Source organism: Opisthorchis viverrini, assembly GCF_000715545.1.
Source record: "Opisthorchis viverrini unplaced genomic scaffold opera_v5_2, whole genome shotgun sequence".
Lineage (NCBI taxonomy): Eukaryota > Metazoa > Platyhelminthes > Trematoda > Opisthorchiida > Opisthorchiidae > Opisthorchis > Opisthorchis viverrini.
In genome coordinates this window covers 1,485,223-1,508,923 of record NW_008751658.1, presented here as the reverse complement: position 1 = coordinate 1,508,923, position 23,701 = coordinate 1,485,223, and the positions used below count along the sequence as shown (strand labels likewise).

General features: G+C 43.6%; 1 protein-coding gene across 1 annotated transcript in view; it reads left to right on the top strand.

Moving 5' to 3' along the window:
* T265_00196 (hypothetical protein) overlaps window positions 1-23,480 on the top strand; it is a gene marked incomplete at both ends in the record, with an annotated part of 38,895 nt that extends 15,415 nt beyond the window's left edge. Inside the window, 10 exons of the mRNA XM_009163904.1 lie at window positions 1,231-1,251; window positions 5,617-5,789; window positions 9,197-9,505; window positions 12,877-12,935; window positions 13,132-13,618; window positions 15,530-15,722; window positions 17,685-18,018; window positions 21,678-21,827; window positions 22,647-22,824; window positions 22,925-23,480. Of these exons, the coding sequence (XP_009162168.1) occupies window positions 1,231-1,251; window positions 5,617-5,789; window positions 9,197-9,505; window positions 12,877-12,935; window positions 13,132-13,618; window positions 15,530-15,722; window positions 17,685-18,018; window positions 21,678-21,827; window positions 22,647-22,824; window positions 22,925-23,118 (2,098 nt within the window). The remainder of the gene's footprint in view (window positions 1-1,230; window positions 1,252-5,616; window positions 5,790-9,196; window positions 9,506-12,876; window positions 12,936-13,131; window positions 13,619-15,529; window positions 15,723-17,684; window positions 18,019-21,677; window positions 21,828-22,646; window positions 22,825-22,924) is intronic.
* Window positions 23,481-23,701: the final 221 nt, after the last annotated feature.

Genomic DNA, 23,701 nt, shown 5'->3' with positions numbered 1-23,701 from the left:
CGATGCGATGCTGCTTTCCATTAGTTTGTCGTCTGTGGAGTCCCAAAGCCTGGCGAATGGTGCAGGTAATATTTACGAAGCTTGGGTTACTTCCAGCTCACCGTCGCACCGCAAGCTGATTGGAATTATGCTTGTAGTTATTATTGGCTCTACCGGAAGGTCCGTGTTTCTAACCCGACCTCTGCCTCTCGACTTCCCTTGTGTAGACTTGGGCCACCTGGCAGTGTCCCAACCTTCGTGCTTCCCTCTCGTGGCATGACAGTTAGGCACCGAAAGAGTGCTACAGCTGGATTATCTCTGATCTATTATTGGCTCTACTGCCGATAAGTACACTTCTTCTTTTTCAAAACTAATGCGAATCTGTCGAAAACAAATGTACACACACTATTTTGACATTGTAGATGTACGTGTGTGATTCGTGGAGTTTCTGAACGATCTCTATCATTTATTCATAACATAAAGAACGCCCCTCGTTCACTACTTGCATGTTCTGTTCAGCTGATTTATTTCGCCACGTTTTATCCCTCTTCGTGTCCCGTGTCTGGTTTACCTGGTTCATCCTACCACGAAACCGATTCATGTTAATCTTAACAACTAGCCTAGAATGGAGATACACGCTATCCTTCTCTTATACAGTTAGTGATGAATCACATGAAACAACGTTGTTATGCAAATTTACCTCAAGACACGTGGTTCCACCGATAAATTCTTTGTTTATTTTTCCAGTTCCATCTCTCAGCTGTTCCTGATGACTTAGTTGGGCCAGGCCAAATCGTAATCAAGTCTTTGGACTTTATGGATTGAATCCACCAAGCCCTTAATAGCTTATGCGTTAAGGCGTGATCTTCCTACGGAAATGTTTACTTCCAAGCAATCTCCTACTATTTCACTTGCCCTCATGTCGCTCAGACAGCCAGGAACTATATCAAACTTCGTGGCTATCTCGCCATACATGCCAGATGGCAACCAAGCAATTCAGTTTGTGCTTCCCCTTAACATAGCCTGCAGTACGCTAGCGAATTTCCTATCGGTAGACTACCACTACCTTTCGGGGAGGGATATGTCAACCGCCTTCCCGCTAGTCTCTGAAATATCTTGGCTTGGAAAGAGGGTAGGCACCATAAGGCGCCTATTATTACTATTGTTATTGTTATTGTTGCCATCACCATTATTATCCTACTTGTTAATATTGTTATTTTTATTATTATCCCGCATTTTTATTCTTTGCAGATATGTGCATTCTCCGCAAAAGTAAGTTTCTTATTCACAGCCCACACTCTCCTTAGAGGGTTGGTCAGTTCAGCACCGTTTTAGAGTGATTCAGTCGCCAATCTGCATTTTAGTCTTGCGTGAAACTGTCTAGTAAAAGTCAGACGTGGAGGTATGGTTTAGACAAAGACCCTGTTCTATGACTGTATGAGTTACTGTGTTGAAAACATAATGATGGGGTCCTGCAGTGCACTTCACAATTTATGATCTTGTGTTTCTTTCGTATTAGTATCTCCGAAAGGCTATGTGTTTGGTGTATGGATGGAAACAGTCGTGCTGAGATGCTCTACCTCCTGAGGAGGACACTTCCAAGAATGTTCTCTGATAGGGTTTTTCTTTTTGGAACAGGCGACCAGTAGAAACCGCCTCCCTCGTTTTCTGCAGTTGGCTAGCCAGACGAATTATGTGCCAGATGCAGTGTATTCCAGTATTTGACGTGTGTGAATGCATCCAACCAAAACCGAGGAAATTTCATGTTTTGCTTGTTTGAGCACAGTTTCTAATTCTGTAATTCCCAAGCAAATCGTCCTAACGTTTGTTTGGATTTCGAAAAACTATTACAGAGGACGGTGCGCATTGTTTGACATAAACACGACCTCTGGTGCTATTCGACCTCAGCTAGGAGCTACTGCGTAGATCTCACTTCCTTGCATACTGGATGAGCAGATCTATTTAACGTCGCCTCTAACCGCAGCTATCGTCCCCTGATTCTCCTTATCGTCGGTAACTGCTGGGACCACTGTACTTCGGTACGAGGTTTGCGATTTGAAAACTGAATGTTTCTACCATCTTTCAGTCCAAATTCCAATGAACCGCAGCCACGATTTCTGCCTCTTCTTAAGTTCGTAGTTCGAGGAAGTCGTCGATTTAGTAAATTTAAGTAACCGAATGCTGCTTGCGTACAGCGGTGGGGATTTGTTATATTTTCAAGGCTTTTCTTCAGACTCTTCTGGAACCCAGTCGGCAAGCAGATTACCCGATTGATTCGTTTTCATTAGTATTTTCGCACCTTAGAATCGCCAGATACTGACTTCTAGTCGGACACTCTCTCGGCTCCACAGGCAAACTCTAATGATTGGACAGTAAGTTGGTTTTTTCTCCCATCGCGCTGCTCGTAGTTAAATTTCACTACAACATGCCTTAACGTATACTTTAACCATCTGTTACGGGCAACCATAAACAACTACTACTCTGTATGAGCTTAGCCACAGTTAGGTTATCTGTAAAGCTGAGCTGCCGTAAAGTATCAAGGGGTCACCTGTTGCGATAAGTGTATGGCAAAACCGGAATAATTTGATGGTTTGATTTACCTACTTTACCTACCACCACTTGCCGAGTCACAGGACAATGAACGGTTTCATGAGCACCAGGATTCGGTAAGGGAACATACCGACTTTGACCAGATTCCACACAGACTTCGGACGAAACAAGATATCGAGATAAACTAAACTGATCCTGAAATCGCATAAAGAGTGCATGTTAAATATTTATACATTCCTATCGATTCCTGAAAATGCTTAGTAAAACCTCGGCTCGAACGTACCTAAATATAAAATGAGGTTTTTTGAGCGTACCATCTGCAATGTTGAGGGAAAAAGCACCGGAAGCACATCTTTCCGCGGTGATGCTGTTCTTCTATAAATAATCCCAATAGCAAAAAGTTTTAGTAATTCGGCCATATTCCATGTGGCCATTCCAATGTGATGAAACTTATCACAACAGAACAGCGATGGGCTGGTTTCAAAACTGCTTCACTTCTGCTAGAAAATCCGAAATCACTTTGAATCACCGAATTCAGACCTAACCATGGCAGCAAAAATGAAGGATTGACCTGTACGACGAATGATGGCAACAGTCCGCTCTCAATTCACAGAAATACGAATGACTGTTGATATATCATCTGATTTCCTGAAAGCTCCGTTGCCAAATTTATCCAGTTTGCTTGGCATTGCTTGGCGTTCACCGGTAGTTCGACTTCAAGAGCATGAGTTTCCTATCACTGACCAAACAGAATTCAGGTAGATAAACAACTCGCAAATTAGTTGTTAATAATTCGAAAAGGGTCAATTGGATCCTAATTGGTTGTCAATGGAACATATATTCGTATCATCTAAACACAAGTAGTACTTCTTCAGGTAAAATCGGTCTCATATCTTCACTTGCCGGGACATTTGCGTTCCAAAATGGTCCATTCATGAAAACTGATCGAAGCGACGCTTCCTGTATGGCCGACGCGCCTGTTAATCCGGTGTGGACCGCTACTTCATCTACTACTGGTTGCCAGGCTTTACTAAATTATATTGCAACTGCGAAGGGTGTTACTGACTGGCAGTTTGAATGAGTCCAGGGAATCGCATATTCCATTACTTTTTCTCCAACTTCGGGAGAGTTGGATAACCGTCTCGTGTATGTGACTGCTCCTTGGGTTGGGATTTCCATCACTCCCACCCACCTATAAACGGTGTTGTATCTAACTATTCCTTGCCTGCCGACGGTACATGAACACATGCGTCCATCCACTGATACCTGACGCGGGTCGCGGTATTTAAGTTGCCGACCCGAAATGTAAACGCCGTACACTGGGGTCTGTGCGCGTACAGACTGCCTCAGATCAAACGTTCCACCTGCTTTCGCAAGACCACTATTGATTACCGATCATAATGGATCGCGCCGGCAGGCGAGCCAGCCGCGGCATCGGTCGCCCCTGTGGAACGTACATACCAGGTCGGGACTTGGTAAATGTGCTCCTGTCCGGCTTCGGCAGATTGGCCAATCATCCCTAGTCTGGTTTGATGCCACCAGTTAGGTACGGCCTTACGCAACACAAACCGTGCAGCTGATTGCGACTAAACTTGAAATGCGTTCATAAAGCTGGATTTTATGCAAAATGTAAACATATACAGACACAAGGACCGAACTTCAAGCGGAAAAAGTTCGCCATGCACCCGAGAGCTGTTTAGGATTCCCGCTGTTCAAAATACTGCCTGTAGTAATCCGTGGGATCCCATGACTAGCGGAGAAAGATTCCATACGCCCACATCTTTTAATATCGGCATCAATGTTTGATGCAAACCAGGGCTGGCATGTTACTCTTCATCTGCCAATAGTCACGTGGGCTTGTTATTAATCAGTGTGCTCATAACAGAGCATACATCTCATGAACCGGAAAGAGAGTAAATGGCTTTCCTTGATTCGAAAAAGCTGAAAGTTTGGGCGATAGAGTTTGTTGATTCATGGTGAAGTGCTAGTGACCACACAATGGATCTATCAAATGAAACTGTCCGACGTCTCGACCAGCGAGGGTGGCCTATGTCAACGAACTCATTGTTTACACGAATAACCCGCATTGATACTATCAGAGGAAGTTAAATATGATAACGATAAATCCGAGTCGAAATGTAATTCGCTGTCATGTCCCCCGAAGCACGTCCCATGTCAATGAACGCATCCCTTTATTTGGTGTATTTGGTTTTCCGTCTTTCTAGGTTAGCAGGGAAACTCACTGTTTGCAGGCGCTTTCGTCTTTCCACAGTTTCCCAAAGTAGGGGAAAACACAACTTAGTCTGAACGGATTTTCTAGTTACGAAAACTTTAACTGATGCGGGTACTGAATGGTTTATACCAGTTGATTTTGTTTGTGATGTCCTCAGTTCCCCTCAGGTGTTAACTGGCCGTAACCAATTGATCTTCATCATCGTCGTTAAAAGCAGTACACCAGCAATACCTACCAGTGCTTAGTAGCAATATATTCTGTCGGTGGTCCTCAGACAATTCACAACACCATTCACATAACTGAAAAAAATCGATGTGCGCTGTCTGACAGGCGAAAATTGAAGAACAGAGATTAGTCGATGTGCGTGTCTGACAGGCGAAAATTGAAGAACAGAGATTAGTGTCAGTCACTACATAATTATTGACCTGTTCCGGTTAGCAATTATTGCCGGCCACTGTGGATTATTGCAATCCACTCGGTTTTCTATGTAGACGAGCTTTTCTGTTGAAGAGTGGTAAACACCGGATGGTGAAGTTTGGCTTCTGCGGACCTGAAATTTATTGCGGCGTCCAACTAAATTAGTTTTCCCTTAATTTTGCAAGCAGTTTTGGCACTAGCTGCATTCGGTGCTCTTTGTCTGATAAATTATCATCACTGATAGGATGAACGCTTTCGTTAGTAAATGTGGCTGGTTGTGTCCACGTTAGGTTTGTTCTCTTGGTCTGATTGTTCTCTACAGTGAGCTGTGCATCTGGCGATCCCGCACAACCGGTTGTAGCAGTTCTTGTTTTTCGTTCCTACCGTCTGAAACTTAGCTTATATCGTCAACCTTGATTCCTTCCATTCGTTTTCAGAGATCTCGCTCTATATACCTTACATGCTGTTGGGGCAAAACGATGTCCTCCCGATCTGGAAGGATGCACCGTTGGCTGTATGGATCCAGGGGTTGCGGCCGAGAAGGGATTGACACTTTTCGATGGCACAGCTCCGGAAGTGGTTCACAACATAAACGAGGATGCTACACATCGTAAGTTCGTTCTATATTTCGTTTGGCCCAATATCTTGTTGTCTACCCTTAGGGTGGCCATCAGCGAGTATTTCTGAATGAATGCTTTATCTCGTTTGAATCGGTGAAATGGTGCGTGACTTTTAAATAGAGTACATCCGAAATGTATACGTCCAACTTAAGAGTTCATGGTTGGATAGCTGGGACCTTTCTTATGGCATTCAGCGTAATTAGCTGACCAACACTATGGTCTAGTGTGAATGTTTGGGTGAGGCAGATTTTTGTAGCTGCTACTAACAAAAGAGAATGACGCTATTATCAGATGTAAGAAATTCATACTGAAGCCTCCATTCGATTGTCCCACTAGGTTGTTCGAAACGAACTGAATTTAACTGTATAAATTTAATAGTTAGTCGCACAACTGCATCCCAACCTAACACCGGAAGACACTCGACCTAAATCTGCTACCTTTTCATGGTAACCGGGTCTGTGTGTTGTGATAGCTCTGAGAGTCATGCTGACTAGAATGTTTATTCCCTTGACTCAACCATCATCAGAAATACTAATGGTGAACAGATAGACGAAGAACAGCGAGTCCTCTCAGTATATATGTTTGACAAAGTGTCCCGTGGAACGCTTGCTTCACTGTGGAGTGAAACGCAGTGAAGACATTCAGTCGTATGCACATTCCGATTGTCCTCTGATGCATTGAAAGAAGTTCGTGAACCCAAAATTCAGTGTCTGCCACTTCCTCAAGATGTCCAAAACAGCGAAAGACATGAAAAACTGAAGATAACCTAGCGGTTGGGAATGTTCACTTCTCCACATTACTCACTGGAATCGAATGGGATCAAGTGAATCAAATAGCGAAGCGTACAGAAAAGGATCATATTGACAATCGTAAAATATTGGAAGAGCTACAAACAGCGATTTCGCAGATGTGAAAGGATCCATAAATGACGGATCATTCAACTTGGCTTGTCAAACTCGGTAGATAAGGACTGCAACATGAATTTTCCCATCTAATCCTTTCACCATGGGAAACAGAAGACTAGACAAGACTAGTGCCTTCACTCAAAGAAAAAGGATGTGGGCTAGGGCCGTGGAATCAACTTACTTTGCATTACTGGGGAAATACTGGTTGGTATTCTAGGTAATCGGATGAACGCGGAGATTTCAAATAGTTGTTTCAGAGGAACAGTGTACGCTCCGGAAAAGGACAGAGCTTTAATCTATTCAATGAAATAGATACAAGATAGATATCGTGAATGCAGCCAACCGCCATATGGTGTGTGCGTCGACTCCTAAAAACCCTGGTCCGATAAACAGAGAAGCATCATGAGTCGTTCTCTGAGGGGTGAGCTGGCCAAATTTGTCATTTTTTCAGGTCTTTTCACTCCGCTTTAGGAGCTCTTGTTCGAGGTACAAACATCGTCAAAAGCTTCAAGTAGAGCTGCGTTATGGGGCAAATTTACTCAGGTTGTGGTTTACTTTAATATACACGGAGACCGTTCGAAATTCAGGAGGTGGTGTGTCTATTCATAGTCTTTTGGATGGCCACCTGTTTAATCCACCACTGTTGATACCGATGTATGTGCGAGGTCACTTACTTGTCCGCAGCAAACAAAGCATTGAAATTGTGATTACTGAGGGTTAACACCGCGCCTGAAGGATTCCAAAGACGTCTTTGGAACCGTCACTACCTGCGAGTGGATGTTAAAAGCGTGATATATGGTGCTACGGCGTTCTCTGCATTTTTGTACACCTGTGATCTGTACAAGATAGCCTGAACTGATACACATGAAAGGAACAGCGCATTCGACTACAGAATCGTTTACCGACCAAAGTGAACTAAACGGATAGAAGCTATCTAACCTCAATTGCCATAGGGTTTTGGAAAAGTTAACATCCTCAGACCTTCTCCTGAACCTTTCCAGACAGTGCATGAATACCAACCAATAATGAACAGACACTACAAAACAGTCCAATAATTTCCATATCCACCAGGAACGGTGCTTTAGCACGTGATCTGATAATGCTCGCATGTTCCATCAGCAGTTTGATCTGTTACACCCATGGGAAGTTTTGGGCGATCATGAACTGAAATGAACGGACAAGCTAAGACCTGTAAGATGCGTACTACTGATGATTTCCAGTATGTGAAACAGATGTGTAGTACTTGTTCCAGTTTTCACCGTAGATTGGCTTGACTTTCTGGTGGCTGACCTGAAACAACGATTTACGAGCATCACTCAGAATTTTATTCACACTCACGATAAATGTAGCGAAGATATTTATGAGGCAAAAACGCTGCATTATCTACTATGAATTTATCGTGCCCGTTTTTTTTTCTTTTCGTTATTTTAAGCCAGTTTCTATATGCACTATTTTTACTGAATTCGATTGTTGACCAGAATTAATTCTGCCGACTTGAATTGGCTTAAGGTCGCTCCGTGCGAGTAGCGCTGTAATTTTCTCGTTAGATGTGTCTTCATTCTATGCTTGGTTTTGGCGAAAATTGCTCTCGTGGCAACTTCAGTGTATGATCGTGCCTGTTCTATGACACCAGGCTTGGCAACCCCAACCAACATAACTTGCTATGGCTCTTAGTATGTCTTGAACTGTTCTACATGTGGAACTTGATCCTAACTTGAGTAAACCCAGGAATCTGACGTAGCTGATAACTTTGTTTTGCCATGCCTGCCAAATGATATCCAAGTAAATGGGATGGTTAACCACTCACATTCTATTTGCGTTACGTTTAGTCAACAAGTATAGCCATGCAAACAACTTGCTCCGCTGTTGTGATACGTGCTGCGTTGCGAACCACTGGTGTACTTTGACTTCGTTTGCACGCGAACTGAGTTTTTACTTAGAATATGCCTGCGGTGTTTGCATGCCTACTAATATCTGTTATTTTGGGGATTACGTATTTAGCCTCTTATAGAAGTGATTTTGGTGGACCTTACCACTGCAGCTCACATTTCCGTATCATGATCGTTACTTTTTCAACGTGTGGTTTTGTGCAGGCTTTCAATTTTAACCGTATTTCTTCTGCTACGTAGAGGACCTTTGCTGTTTCGATAATATGTAGCAATCCAATAACTGTTAAATGATTCAATGTGGTTGATCGCTCCTGGCGCTTTCTCAGTAGGTCTACATACTCTGGTTCACATTGTGAAACTCTCATATTTAGGAAGACTTCCTAGACGTTGTCAAGGGGGTCGCATTTTTGCAGATAGTGGAGTGAGGAACGGCACAAATGACATCACATGTTTTATAAAATCAGGGGTAATCCACCTTATTCAAGCGAGCATGGATATCTGAATGCGCCATATCCTTTGCAGTCAACACGAGTTACACTTGATTTTCCTTTGCGCATACATACGCATGTCACGGCTGATTCCCCCTCTCTTCTTTTTATACAGTGTTTGATGAAATCTTCTACTCCGCAAGCCAGGTACCTCGAATGAACAGCGTTCAGCAACGCCGCTTTACGCGTTGTCCAGCCAGCTTCCGACGGACGTCGAAACTGTCGTCACATACGGAGGCTGAGTTGTATACTTTGCGTAGTGTTAGCCCAAGCCCATCCTCTAGCACAGATGTTCATCCTGCGGACTTGAATCACACATTTACCGCCAGTATAAACGGTCCACGTCGTTCATCGTCCGGGCGGATATCGTCCTCAACCATTCTCATCCCAACCGGTGCAGCACAGCCCTGCCGTTTTACCGTTGGTGGGTGCACAGTCTAGCCTTTACCTGTATATACCGAAATTGTTACTTACTGGTCTGTGTTCACGGTCCTTTAAGGTGCTCAGTTTGAGTTCGGCTCTCCAGGCTGTTGCTAGGTCTACTAGTTAGTCACACTTCGTTTTTACATGATCCCTATATTCATGGTCCCCACAGTCCCCTATGGATTTCAAACCGCACCTTTGAGTAACATCAATGCGTACAGCACAGGTAGTTTTCCCCTCAGACCAGCTTTAAACCATACTTTTTTCCAGTCTTTCCCACAGATTGATTTAAATCGCCCAGGACTCACAAAGAAGAAAAGTGACATATCTATTCCGCAATTTAATTCACCGTAGATAGGACCAGTCCACTCGGTGCTAATTTGCCATGCATTTTGTCCCCGTCTTCTTTTTTTTCATTTCGTCGGTACAGCGACTTGAATAGCGGTTTTCCCTTCTGGGAGCAAAGTTACAGAAGAGTTTGTTACGTTACTGTGTTTGCTCGGATCGGAATCGTTTCTCGTTTTCATTGGTTGTGTGGTGCCCTCTCACAATCCTCCTCCAGTGTAATTCGAACACTAGGATTTCCTGACGATTTCATTCTTCAGTTTGGTCGTATTATTAATAATGATTCACGTGCAGATTTATTTATGGTCTGTCCCGGCCCAGGTTCAGTTTTCTTGATAATTCGATGTTTGCCTCAAGTTATCTTATCAGAAGCTGTTATTTTACATAATCGGTATTCACTTTATACCATTCTTCGTCTGGGACTATCACACGGTTGTGTTTAGTCCCATAGACCAACTACTTCTTGTTCGTCTGCGTCATGACTTTCTAGAGTATCGTGGGCCGCTAAATCCAGACTGATGAATGACCTTCTGTATACTTGCCCATATATTCTGGCTTATCCGCTATGATATTGTTGGCATGTCATGTTTTAGAGCTTACAGTCAGGTTAATTTGCCTTCCGAGTTCGCTTTTGTTATCTTAGCCACCTGGCGATCGAATTGCTCGATGGGGAACGTCCTCATCATCATCTCAAGTTCAGGTGATTCGCAGTGAAATTATTCAGTGGGGGGGGCACTTACAGTAATGGGGTATCCCTTATTGGAGAGTTTCCTAAGTGTCCACTAAGGAAACCTGATGTGCTACTTCATTCCACGGCGTTAAGTGAGCTAACGATAGAAATGCTTGTCTTTCTAAGTATAGTGTTCTCTCCCGGATACGATAAATGTTACATACTACAGCTCAGTGTATGCGTCACTGACGATAGCACGAACGACGTATGGACATCAGTCTTGACGACATCAGCAGAGTTGCTTCATATTACTGAAGATCAGCAATGATAACAACCCTTTTTTGCGTCAGTAAATAAACTAGCTTGACCACTCAGTCCGGCTAAATTGACCGTGAACCACTTGAAGTAGATGTGATACACTACCCACTACCCATAAGGTTGCTGAAAAATCTTCGGCAACCCACGACTGGTTTCCCCCTTTTTGGAGCTCATCGGGTCTTGTTTAACTCCATGCTCTATTTGAACCCAACTAGCACGAAAATCAACTAACATACTTATCTCCACACCAGTTTGGTTTTGACGGGAGACTCAGCTGCGACCCAACTGAATCTCTCGTTTATGGTGTTCTTCAATTAACATCTTAGCGTGCCTGTCAGTTATTTTGTCTGGTCCCTCGGATGGAAGGTCCAATGGTCGCGTAAATTCTTTCTTGTGAGCAACCCATAGTTTGTTGGTGGCATTGAAAGATTTAGAAGTGGACAGCACAATAAGAAAAACGTTTGATGATCGCTTAGACGCCGAGTATTCTAGACGCGACTCCGAGTTCTGTAGGTTGTTTTCCGAAAGTATGTCGCAAAGCCATTCAAAACGTTGTAGTTCACGATGAAACATCGATTGTGAAATGCAAGGTTTTACGTAGTATACATGTTTCATTTAAACGCTACCACACACAGTAAGCTTAGTTGTTTAGCGGGACGGTTGATTAGACATGAATTTCTACAGTCCGAATGAATAGCCGAACACTACCCAGAGGCCTCATCCTAAAAACTCCATACATAAGGCGAACTATGTGGTAGGTCTGTTATTCGTTTTATTAGGTACTGCTATTCTTATACCACCTGTTTGAAATCCAGCTGTAAGTCAGTTGGCTAACTCAAGTGCGTAGTGGTGATAAGCATATTTTTGGAAAATCTTATCTTTTGTAGAGACTGCTGCCATAAGCAGACAGAGTAACGCAAGGATGACTAGCTCCTCAGCTTGACAGATTATATAGATATTTAGTTCACATTGCAAGAACGCTGGTGTAGTGTTGAAGTGTGATGCAAAGGGTAGGTTGTATCCGTTTCTAGATTCGCCTGCTGCATCAAGTTAGTAGACTCCAAAGTGGGGTAATTGAGATCGCATTGTATTTTGTGCGAACATGCTGACCGAAAAGTCCACGATTCGAACCAAACCTCTTCATTTCGACGGCTCTTTTCTAGGCCTGGATCACCTGACAGTATCTTAGGCCTTGTACTTCCTTCGGGTGCAATGGCAGCTGGGTACCGAAATGATGCTACAGCTGAGCCATTATCATTTTGTGCGATGCCACAAAGGGGGAATAGTTCTTGAGCCAACGGCATGTACAGCCCATATATATGATTACCAAATACAGGGAGGAAAACTAAACGCTTGAGGCTTAGTGCGTGAACCGAGGTAAGCGTCCCCACCCCGTTCGGAAGGGATTGTCACTTAATTGAACACCGCTCCAGCGAATTAGAAGGCCATTTTCACACAAATTCGCTTCTCATTGGGTCAAGATCTTTTTCAAGAAAACGTAGCTAACATTCTTCGCAGATTCCACTGAATGTACGGTGGATGCATTGTCCACTATTACTTTGTGGTCGTGTGGATTTTTTGCGGGTTCACTTTGAGTTCAAATTGTAAGTGTAAACACACACTTGGTAGATGACCTGTCACGTGCAGTTTCATTTAGGGGAGTCGTTCGAGAAAATGTTCATCACTGGAATGTGGTTGTCAGAACACTCCACTCTACTTTTTGCTGTTGGATTCAACGTTGTGAACCCAGGAATATCGGAACGCTTCTGGTTGGTGATTAGTGATGTTAAACTGACATGAGGTCATGGAAACATTCTTACCCGGTTACAGCACTCCTACTGTCAACCGACTGTCTGCAAGAAATCACCTTACTTTAAAATGAGACTGACGATTCTGTCTAAACTGAGATTCGACCTCCCCCAACTTATTGGTCAACCTGGTCACCTTCAATTCGTGTTTTCTATCCTTCATTAGTTAGTGTGCTTGCACGCACAAAGCAACCTCTCGCTTTCAAAGTGTCTGTTTGTTCTTTTCCACAGAATCCGACCCAGAAGAAAAACTTTCTTTTTACGGTTCCTCGGGATCCCCACCACAAAAGGTAATTACGTGTTCTCGATAGTGTGTTTTGAAATTCCAAGACTGGCTGTAGCTGGCTGTGTTCCTTTGCCGCATACGCAAGGTCTTGCTAAGCATTCCGTGGGCCATTCCCACCCAGCAAACAAACTTCTATTTTATGCGGAACTTCTAATTTGACTGCGAACGTTTCCTTGTCTATCTCTCCCTTGCCTATGCAGCGTCAAGCTCGCATCAATACAGTTCAACCGCACAGGATTAGGCTACATTTCGTACCTCGGGATTGCTCTTGTGAGGAGTCTTTCCTAAATGAACGTATTGAATTGCAGTCAAAGATGGACGAGCCCGTCGTCATCGTAAATGGTACTGAAGATGATCCGGTCACAATCTCTCGACCGACTCAATCCATTCATTCGTCGACCACTTCACTATTATCCGACCGACCTCTGGGGGAAGATGAACCTGACAGTACATGTTGTCCGAATCTGGATGATCCTGGCTTTCTCCAGGAAGAAGGTGATGAGGACCTCACGGCAACAGTTGGGCGAAGGCGGAAACTGAGCTCCAGATGGAATTGTGGTCCCGCTGGATATCGTGTTCTTGCTTTGGACGGGGGAGGTATCAGAGGCCTTATATTGGTTCAGATTCTCCGCGCATTGGAACGGGTCAGCGGCAAGCAGATAACCGATCTATTTGATTGGTTTGTTGGTTAGTTCACTGTTGTTTGCTGGTCCAAGGTACCGAATCACGTTGTTGAGATGTTTGTGACAGTGCATTGGTCGAGCGGCTAATATCTCACTACTTCAGAAAAGCATCCTTGACCGTTCCTATCATTTTTTTTCAGTCCGAACGTTCGTGTTTTATCTCTCGTTTGAAGGCGGGAAGTTTGTAAAACTTAGTCCACTGCCACAACCTGTGGGGTTTTGAACTAGATGTGAAGAAAGTTACATTCCTCTCGATACAAGGTAGTCGTCATCTATTGAAGGGCTAGCCATATCGCGTAGCTCAAATTGGTTAGGACCGTCTAGCTCGTATCGTCTTTTCCGCCTAGCTATGTGCTTGATAGAGACATTCTAGGAGCTCTCAGTCATTATTATCATCATAATCTACAGCATGACATCAGTGTTCAACACCGATGTTTCGCTGCCTTACAACCATGATTTGTTTGAAAGCCATATTGTAAAGAAAAGATTAAAGGTGGACGGGGAAGGGACTTAATGCTTGTTTGCTACAATTATTTCGAGGTGCCTACACCTCCAAACACCCATTCAGGCAATCTGGATTGAAACTGATAACAAGATTGCCACTAACATCGGTTGTCAGGAGCTGTCAGGCAGTGATCTGACAGCGAAACGTGGAAATTTTAACGGTGAAACGTGGTCACTGCGGCAGCTGCTCTGTTCCGGAATCAGGATCCGGACGGACCTGAGGCAATTACGCAGTCAGCAGGCTCTGTCACAGCTGTTCACATCAGCAATCAACCCAAAACTGTGCAAGCTATGTAACCTCCAGCACGTGGGCACCCTATCTCGTACTTCTTTGTATCTCCTGAACCAAGAGGCGGTTGGATGCACTGTATCTTAATCTTCGTTTCTGACCAATGCAACTCGCGATACATGGGCTGTGACGAGAAAAATGCATATATCCCATAGCGTTTATTTTAACAGCAAACAATCTTATTCTGTACTATACTGTTAAAATAGTTTTCGCATGGAATTCGGTATGTCTCCTCGGCTTGGAAGTTTTTTGTGTTGCAATCAGTGCAGTTGAGTGATTTCACCAGCGCATGACCCATTCGTTTTGGGTTACAAGTTTTTTGCTACTCAATCGTCATGCGTCAGCACTCGTATTAGTCGACAGCATTTCATTTCATTGTGGTTGTAGTGTCATTAATTAATCCTTTCGACCGGATTAAATTGTTTGAGTTCAAAGATGTCGGGTTTTTTAGGCACTTAATTGAACAAGGACAAAGTATACGTTTGTTTGTAGCTTTGAGAATCCCATCGGCTGAGGAAAAACGTTTGCATCATCAGTGCAAACTAATACGATGATAGCATTGTTTCCAAGCTGCTTGGATGTACGTCCGATTAAATTCGAATACAGTGGGTACTTGTTGGGTATCTCATGTACCAAGAATTCTTTGTCAATCGACCAAACGCCGTTCATTTCGGTGGCCTGCCTGGCACTGCTGAAGCATCTAGGACAACGGATCTCTTATTTTCTTAAAAGCTTGTTTTTTCTCATGTTTACTTTCCACCCGAATTAGCCCATGCGGAAACGTCTGTTCAATAGCCGTCTCCCATGTTTCTGCATCAGCTCATCATTTTTAGAGACATTCACCAGTATATGTTCCTCCCCTATTATTAGGTTACAGCCTTGCTGTGTTCGCTTATTCACTCCTGACCCTACTGCGGTTCCTGACCATACTGCTTCCTTGTCTTGTTTGGCTTAGTTTTCTAGCTCAGTTGGCTTTCGATCTTCAGTACTGTTCAGCATAACCATATTTTGTTACTGTAATTTCTAGCATGGCCTTGAACACGCTTTTCTTTCTCCTCTTGACTTCCAACACCTAATCAGCTCACTTCATTACCAGTCATAATTTACAATCACTCATTTTAGGTACATCTAGCGGTGGTATCCTGGCGTTGATGCTTCTCCGTGGCAAATGCTTGCGTTGCTGCCGCAACCTGCTGTTCACGTTCAAGGACACCGTGTTTTGCGGCAAACGCCCGTATTCGTCCGATGAGTGGGAGAAGATAATGCGGCGTGAAATGGGAGAGAACACAAAAATGACAGACTTGAAAGGAATTAGGTAAGGACTCTCTGGGGGGAAGGGTTTCACACTGTTCTGCATGCAAATTTTCCTCTCAGCTCAATGGATATCTATCCTCAGTCGTTCTCAGTGAAATTTCCTCAATAACAAATTCACAAACGGAATTTATCACTGGAGCTCCGATCGCCATTGCACTGGCTGGCTTTTTGCCCGTTCAACAAAACAAGCATGATGACTTAGTCACCCACTCCCTAGTACGATGCTTAAATAATTTATGCTTTTCAAACAAACCTGCCTAGAGAAACGGTTGTTCCGTTCGCCTCTGCTACAGGATTTGATCTTGTCAGTCCCAGTGACTGTCACTATAGCGTGAGGATTACCGCAATGTGTTGGCCCTGCCTTTGCCAGGACCCTTCTCGGGCTTGAATAGTAGAACACCATATCGTGGTAACTTTTTTTTAGTGTTTCCAGCCCCAGCTCTCCGTAAGATTCATACACTTGGTCACGATTGTGTATTACCTTTATCACTTTCAATGAACACCGTTCTGACTATCCGTGTCGTTTTTTATCGGCTACCTGGATATACTCAGGTGAATTTTCTTTACTGCTTTACGCATGATCAGGTGTTAACGCATCATGAATCTGAATATCATGTGACAGGGCGTCCTTCACACGCATATCGAAGGTCCAGTGTCCGGATCTTTGCCCCACCGATGTTACACCGCTGACAGGCTCCGATATGGGAATTTTAACGGTGATTTTCAAACACATTTCATACAGTTCTGGGGTTTTGTGGGATAGGTATTCTGTTCATATTCAGGTAGCGTTACAGGCGCTTGAAACCCAGTGAGCAATGACTGATTGACTGGGAGGTCCTGACAGGCGGTTTAGTTGATCGTCACAGCCAGGACAGTTACTGGGTCGTCGTTGGATGCGTCAGGCACACCAGTTACATCGTTCAAGCGTGAACACGTTCGCCTGTTCAGACGTGAAAATTCGGATGCGTCCAACGTACGTTGGTGGAGTAGTGGTAACACGTTCGCCTCGCATGTCAGATGTCCGGCCTTTGGATATGCACTGCTGATTAGCTCTAATAAGAGCGAAACTTGAGTCCAGCGCTTCCGTTTAGTGTGGGCTCACCGAAATAATCACGCCAGAACAGGAGGATGACCGTCCAAAGGAGAGTGGTGTGAATATAAACATTTCATACATCCCGTAGATAGTTACAACTGCTGCCTCTTTGCATGTCAGAGCGTGTAAAGGGTTCCCCGGAGTCCTACCTACTACAAGTCGTCCCGTTCGACAGAGAGAGGCATTCCCCAAATTCCGGCTGAAATGGTGAGATAATAACGGAAGCCCCCGTAAACACCACAGTCAAAGTCCTAATATGGTGGATCCCGGAGTATGTAGATGATATTGCTGTCTTTTTTTGAAATGAACGAAATGGGTGGAAAATTCGGATGAATCATGTACAAGATTATGCCTCAGGAAATGCTGTCACCGAACGCACCCGACAATTCAAACGGAGTCAGTGAAGTCTGTAAGCTCCTCACTTGCTCGATTGTTGCATCAGTTTCGATGAACGGGCCTCTGAGGAAATCACGATTGGATCATAGGGTCAAAAAGTTGCAAAATCTCAGATACGCTATTCAATTTGCCTCGATGACAAATGCCAGGTTTCCTACAGCTGGATTCAATGGGTGCCGCGATCGCCTGGCTTGACTACGAGTTTTTTCTTCCGCCCAAGCCAGCTCACCAAGCATTGTATCTCCCAGCTTGCCTCAGACTTTGCTTGTGCATCTGATATCATTTTCCACTGCATATTTTGACGAACCATTTTTGCTTACTCGGCTTGTTAGCTTTGTGCAAGCGTAGCAGGTAGAAGCCGATCTATGGTGATCGTCATCTCGACGTAAATGGCGCCATCATTATTCTCCGGATCTTTATTGTGCCGGATTTACTCTGTCAAACATATTTCATTTGTTTTTCTATGAATTTCAGGGTTGCAGTAACCACGCTTTTGAGTGACCGATGTCCTCCGGTGTTTCACATGTTTCGTAACTACACGTCACCCCGACTTCGTCTACACGAACTGCTTAAGAAGAGGCAGCAAGAACTCGGTTGTGAAACTGCAGAACCAGGAAGACGGCCCAGTGTTTCATCGAATGTCGTTCCCTCGGAAAAGAGTTCTTCAATTTCAAGTTCATCATCTGTACTCAATTTCCTCTTGAGTGCATCTGGATTCCTGAACTCTGGTGAATCTGCTCCCCCGGAACCCCCAGTCGAGAGCGAGTGTGGTCACAAATTTGATCCTATTATCACGGATGCCGAACAGGTTAGTCTGATGTTTATTGTTTCAAGCTGTTTTTGTTGTTGGTCCCGGTTCTGGTTGTTATAAGGTTTCAGTTCTTAAACTAATCGATTAAGTAAATCAATTATGAAGTATACTTCGGGGATTAGCTATGTTGTGGAATGTAGGTAGCTCGGGTGCGCTGTTTGGTTGTTGGTCTGTTTGATGAGCTTGGCAATTTCACCTCGATTGGTGATGAAACGTACTTTGGGGATGTTCAAGCCTTCATTCGGTGAAATTTGGAAGTTTTCTGTGGATCGAGGAAGAGGGGTTGCACTCAGGAGTCTTCCTAATCTCCACTTTTATGCGGCAAATAAGTTACCTTCAATTCATACGGTTTTCAGGTACATAGAACAATCGGAGGTTATCTCACTATTTGAGTTCAATTAAATACTTTCTTCTCACAATGAATCGTAAATATGGGATGCTGCTGGGGATTACCATGCTAAACTTTTCTCGCGAAATGTCAATGATTGAGGCATGTGCTGTATGACCCTTTCCATGATGTAGTCTACCTGTTCTCTTCTCCTTCCAGCTCTGCGATTGCTCATCTTAATACTTTCCCATCACGTAATAATCTCATATGGTGCGAACAGTTCCAACGATCTTGAAATTTTGGGTTGTTGTGAAAATGAATGACAATATCACTAACTAATCCAGTGAAACTTTGAGTTTGGGACGAGTAAAAGGTAGTCTGCAGTGCTTGCTGTCAGTGATACCAAAGCGTATGAACGCAGTCATAGCTAGAAATGTTGCCCGAGACTGAAACGACTCAAACAAAGCCAACGCAGTCGAAAACTGATCGGAGAACAAGATAAACAACCAATACGTTTTCCAGGTAGATCTTATTGTAAAAGCGTTGCATGCTCTTTCGGGTTCTAGGAAACTTATCTCACCGAGAGACTTCCATGCATGAGAAAGGGATTTTGGACGGTCCTGTAGGCTGTTTCTCTGAGCAGGTACTCTAGTGACCTTATTGACTGTGTCGTGCACTTGACCAGTGGTTCTGACTTTCACTTGGTGTGCTAAGTGACCGCACAGTCAGGCCTCCAGGGTTGACGGAACCAGGCTTAATTGTTCGCCCGGTGTTATTTTTCCACTTTTGGTCTGTCAGAGTAATGGAGTTATGTTTAGCACAATGGCAAAGCTTGCTTGGTGGAGGCCGGAGAGTGGAATCGATAGATTGGATGAGGGTATAATGAAGCAAAATGGGCCAGCCTCAAACTTCCATACACCGGTTTAGTGGCATTCGAAGACAAAACATTCAGTTCTGTGTTTATCAGGTTTGTTCAAGACAAATCAGAAGGTACGTATCACTCAAATTTACTTACTGCCATCCTTTACTAACACAAAAATTCCTCTAGGAGAAGGTGGTGCTGAGATGACTTACTGATTTCCTAACTGCCTCGACATGGCTCTTTCGTCACGATGAAGTACAATGCTACGATTTGCTTTGAATGTCCAATCCGACCGCATATTTGGTGGATTTGAAGGTCCTTATACCGTGCTTTCAAAATATCACAGTCGTGTACATCTTTTGGTCGCTGATCGTTATGGAAAAGCGTATAGCTTAGTATTGGATACATACACTGTAACTGGGCATCCAGCCTCTACTTCTTTATTTCCCATCATGAAACGTTTAATTTCCGAGAAACTGAGCACACCTGTTTGCAAAGCACTGAAAAATGGATAGTGTGATATGTGAGGACCATTATCAGTTGAGGCGTCCTCTGTCTGAATGCATGCTAGCAGATACGCTTTGACTTTTTTATTTGCATAATATCATGCGTGGCGCAGATTTTTCTACTCAAGTTAAAACTGACTTAGTTCAGTTGAGTCCCACGTGAATCATGCAAAACCAAATTGGTTTTCAAATAAGTATATTTCGCTAAAACCAACTTTCTCAGGCTCGACAAGCTTGATGGCCGTTAGGGTTACGAACCCATTGGATGATGTCACCGCTGAAATATTCTAAAGATCTGTCAATAATGTCGTGAAATGTACTTGTTCCTTGCCGTTATTTGCATATTGGGATAGTTGCATCATGTGAGCTGGTTGGCCCATACTTTCGTTTTGCTTGTAGATGGGATGAATGGCTTTCTAGTGGTATGCGTAATAACAGAAGTTAGACTACCCTAGTAAACGGATCCCGAAGATGTGGAGTTTTCATGGGGATTATACATGCATTTTGCATTCTGCATAATGTGGGGAAGTGGTAGGCCTATTCGGTGTACGTTAGAGAAAGATTCCTCTTGTACTGCCTTTAACTGCACATCTCACGTTCTCAAAAGTGGATTCGTCGTACCAGAGTTCGTTTGTATCAGTGGTAAACTGAAGGCACTTTACAGACCCAAAATATTCATTTCTGCTACCCTGTCTGCATGTGGCTGCCATGCAATCTGGAGTCAACATGAGTGTTGAAATACTGCCTTGTCATCCAAGCATACTTTCAAGTGTCGGGGGCGTATCTCCTCGACGCCACTTAGAAGCCTATGCCTTAATCTCGTAATGTTTCACTGCACGTGATGATTCAATGGTTGGTCAGCTTGCAACACAACTATTCGAAGGTGGAAACAGCCACAGAAGAGTGATCTAAATGATCGATTGTTCTACGTTTTCTTAGTCGCCGCACCGCCCCGGGTATTTGTGGTGGCTTTCTTCAGTTTGTCTCGTTTAGATTCCAAATCCTAAGTGGATGGTACTATTTAAACAAAAAGTTGCATGGAAAAAGCGTGTAATCGCGTGCATCCACGCGATCTGCTCGGTCATTCTTCTGTATCGTTACTTGCAGTTCTTGTCCTTATGTTCTCAATTCAACCGAGTTGCCATTCATGTATATATCACATGACATAGTGAGCAGCATGTGAGTTTTGGTATGGATGGCGTCATGCTCAAAGTTCTCCACCAACGTAACTTGGACTTGTTTGTTTTGATCATCAAATACTACTATGTTAGATGTTTTTCACTCTTGATTGGATTTCGATCTTTTTTTCCACGGTGCATGTGGCCATTCATTTCTGTTTGTTTCCCTCCTGAAATAGGCATTTTGTTCACCTTCGGATGACGCATATAGGATTTGTAATTTTGAAGTTTCTCTGTTTTTCTTCCAACGCTTGTTGTAATATCGCTTCCTCTTTGAATTTCCAGTCGCGCACTCCCTGTAACATATATCCTCCCGGCGCCACTTTTATAGAACGTGTCTCTATGTCCTGTTCAGGAACATATCCTTCATCCGCACGAAATCTGTGCATGGGGCTTTCATTTATCACATCCTTATGGGGTCCCCAGCATATTGGCAACTTATCTTTTCACGGAAGGATAATAGCATCGCTTCTTGCCGTCGTTTGCTTACCGATAAAAGTGCTGGTTGGTATTCCCGCTTATCTGTAGAGACCTACTATGTTCTTTTATAAAGTAGCTATGTGACCAAAGTACCTTTGGAGTTATCGTAGTTCGTCGATCACACATGAAAGATAGGTTGAAATTATGATCTACTGCGCCTTATAATCGGTGGAATGGGAGCCATGTGATCTCAGACGGCCTAAAAGCTCTTCTCAATCAACATTTTGATTCTCTGAACAATTTCATGCTCTTCAATATGTATGTACACTTCGTCATATATTAATTTTGTCGATACCTTGCAGCTTGTTTGGCGGGCCGCACGGGCCACCGGAGCTGCCCCCACTTACTTCAGACCTTGCGGTCGTTTTCTCGACGGTGGATTAATCTCAAACAATCCCACGCTGGATTTGCTCACTGAAATCCAGGAAATGCAGATGGTGCAACAGCTACAGGTTGGTTATACTTTCATCCGGGAGACGTCGACTGAGAGTTTATAACCCGTTCACAGTTGTACCAATTCCCTCGACATAAATCTCATCCAAGGTAAACTTCAAAACCGTCAGTCAACAGACTGTTCGGGGAACTAAATTGAAATATCACTGAAAGTTTGAATTCCTTTTCATGCTTTTATTATCCATACCGTACAGGTAGACTTTGGCCCCAGTGGTTATTCCTTCATTGACCGCGTGCCATGTGTTGCTGAGTACCGAATCCAGCCTGCATCTCGTAATGTGTGCACTGTTGGTTAGGTTCTATTTGGTGATTGCCCTATTGGCTCGCAATTTGAGCTAGTGAACCCTTGTCCTATCATGGGTAGGTGAATTACTTAGCAAAGTTACCAGCCACATAATTTGAATAGAGTGAGCAAGTTTGCGCTCTCAGAAACCCAGAGTTCCTCCAACTAGCACACACCTGAGATTGGCTTTGAGCAATCATCATATCACCTTCTCGCTCACTTAGTCAAAGTAAAAGTGACATCTAGAACGCATATTTGAATTCAGAGTGATTTTTTTAAAAATGGTTGTTTTCACTTGTTCCGACGTACATTCTGTTGTTTGTCGCATTCCTGTTTCGAGCTAAGCTGAATTATTCTGCCAGCTTGTTTCACAGAACAAAGGTTGCGAACGTTTTACTGTGGATAAATCGCAAATCATGGTGATCTTTGTTCATTTTACAGAACTTAGTGTGCAGTTCGGCTAGCCTTCTCGTTTAGGTAAACCTGTGTCAGATACGTTTGCTATGATGCACACAATTCTGTCTTCTGTTCGCAGGATAAACCACCCACCCCGCTGGCCGTCGTTGTCTCCTTGGGGACAGGGCGAATGCCAGTAGAACCTATCGAAACAGTTGATGTATTCCGACCTCAGTCATTAATGGAAACATTTCGATCAGCCATGGGTTTCAGCTCTCTCGGTCGAATCATAGTTGAAGTTGCCACCATGACAGAAGGTATGTCGATACAACAGTCTTTCTTGGTCGATAGCCGATAGTCCTTCGAATCTGGGTCCATGAATCCTTCACGATTTCTCAAACCCCTTTTGCTTTATAGGTCCTGTCGTTGATCGTGCCAGTGCATGGTGTGCGTCTCTCGGTGTACCATTCTTCCGATTCAGTCCTCGCATTTCACTTCACATTACCCTAGACACTACTGATACTAAGGAGCTGTTGCAAATGGTCTGGGAGACCGAAGCCTACCTTTATCGAGCTCGTGACCGTTTGGAACGACTTGCCTCTATGCTTTAAATTACTTTTATTTCGCCAATGTTAACACTGTAAGCCACATTTCATAGTTGCAAGTCTACTGATACTATTATCTCTTTTTGTGTATCTCCATTCAGATTCAGCAGTCTTTCACATTTTTACAGCTTACTACGGTCATCTGAACTTGTTTTTTTTTTAAAAAAAGCAAATTATTTTACCATTTTTGATGGAACAACGAACCAGTGCTTGTAATACAGCTATAGCGCGCAGTGGAAGTTTCCTTGTAATTTGTAAGGTTTACGAATTGTTCTGCTCTTTTGGCAATCACCCGGTTGCTTTTTTATGTGCGTAAGTAGTCGGTTGGCTCGGAGATTTCAGTGTTGGAGCCCTCAAGTAAAATTTTCAAATCCCTGTCAAAGGTTTTCAATTTGAAGCTCACTCAGAAATTGTGAAGAAATTCCCCATCACACTCCAAGAGGACTGAAGGTGCAATACCTTGCTCCTTCTCAGGTCAGCTACTCATTCTGCAAACTTGTCACATGACTATTTTTGTAGCCGAATGCAGGCTCCAGCTGCAGAAATTTAATGATGGAAGAAGCATCACTCAACAACGCCCAAAACGAAG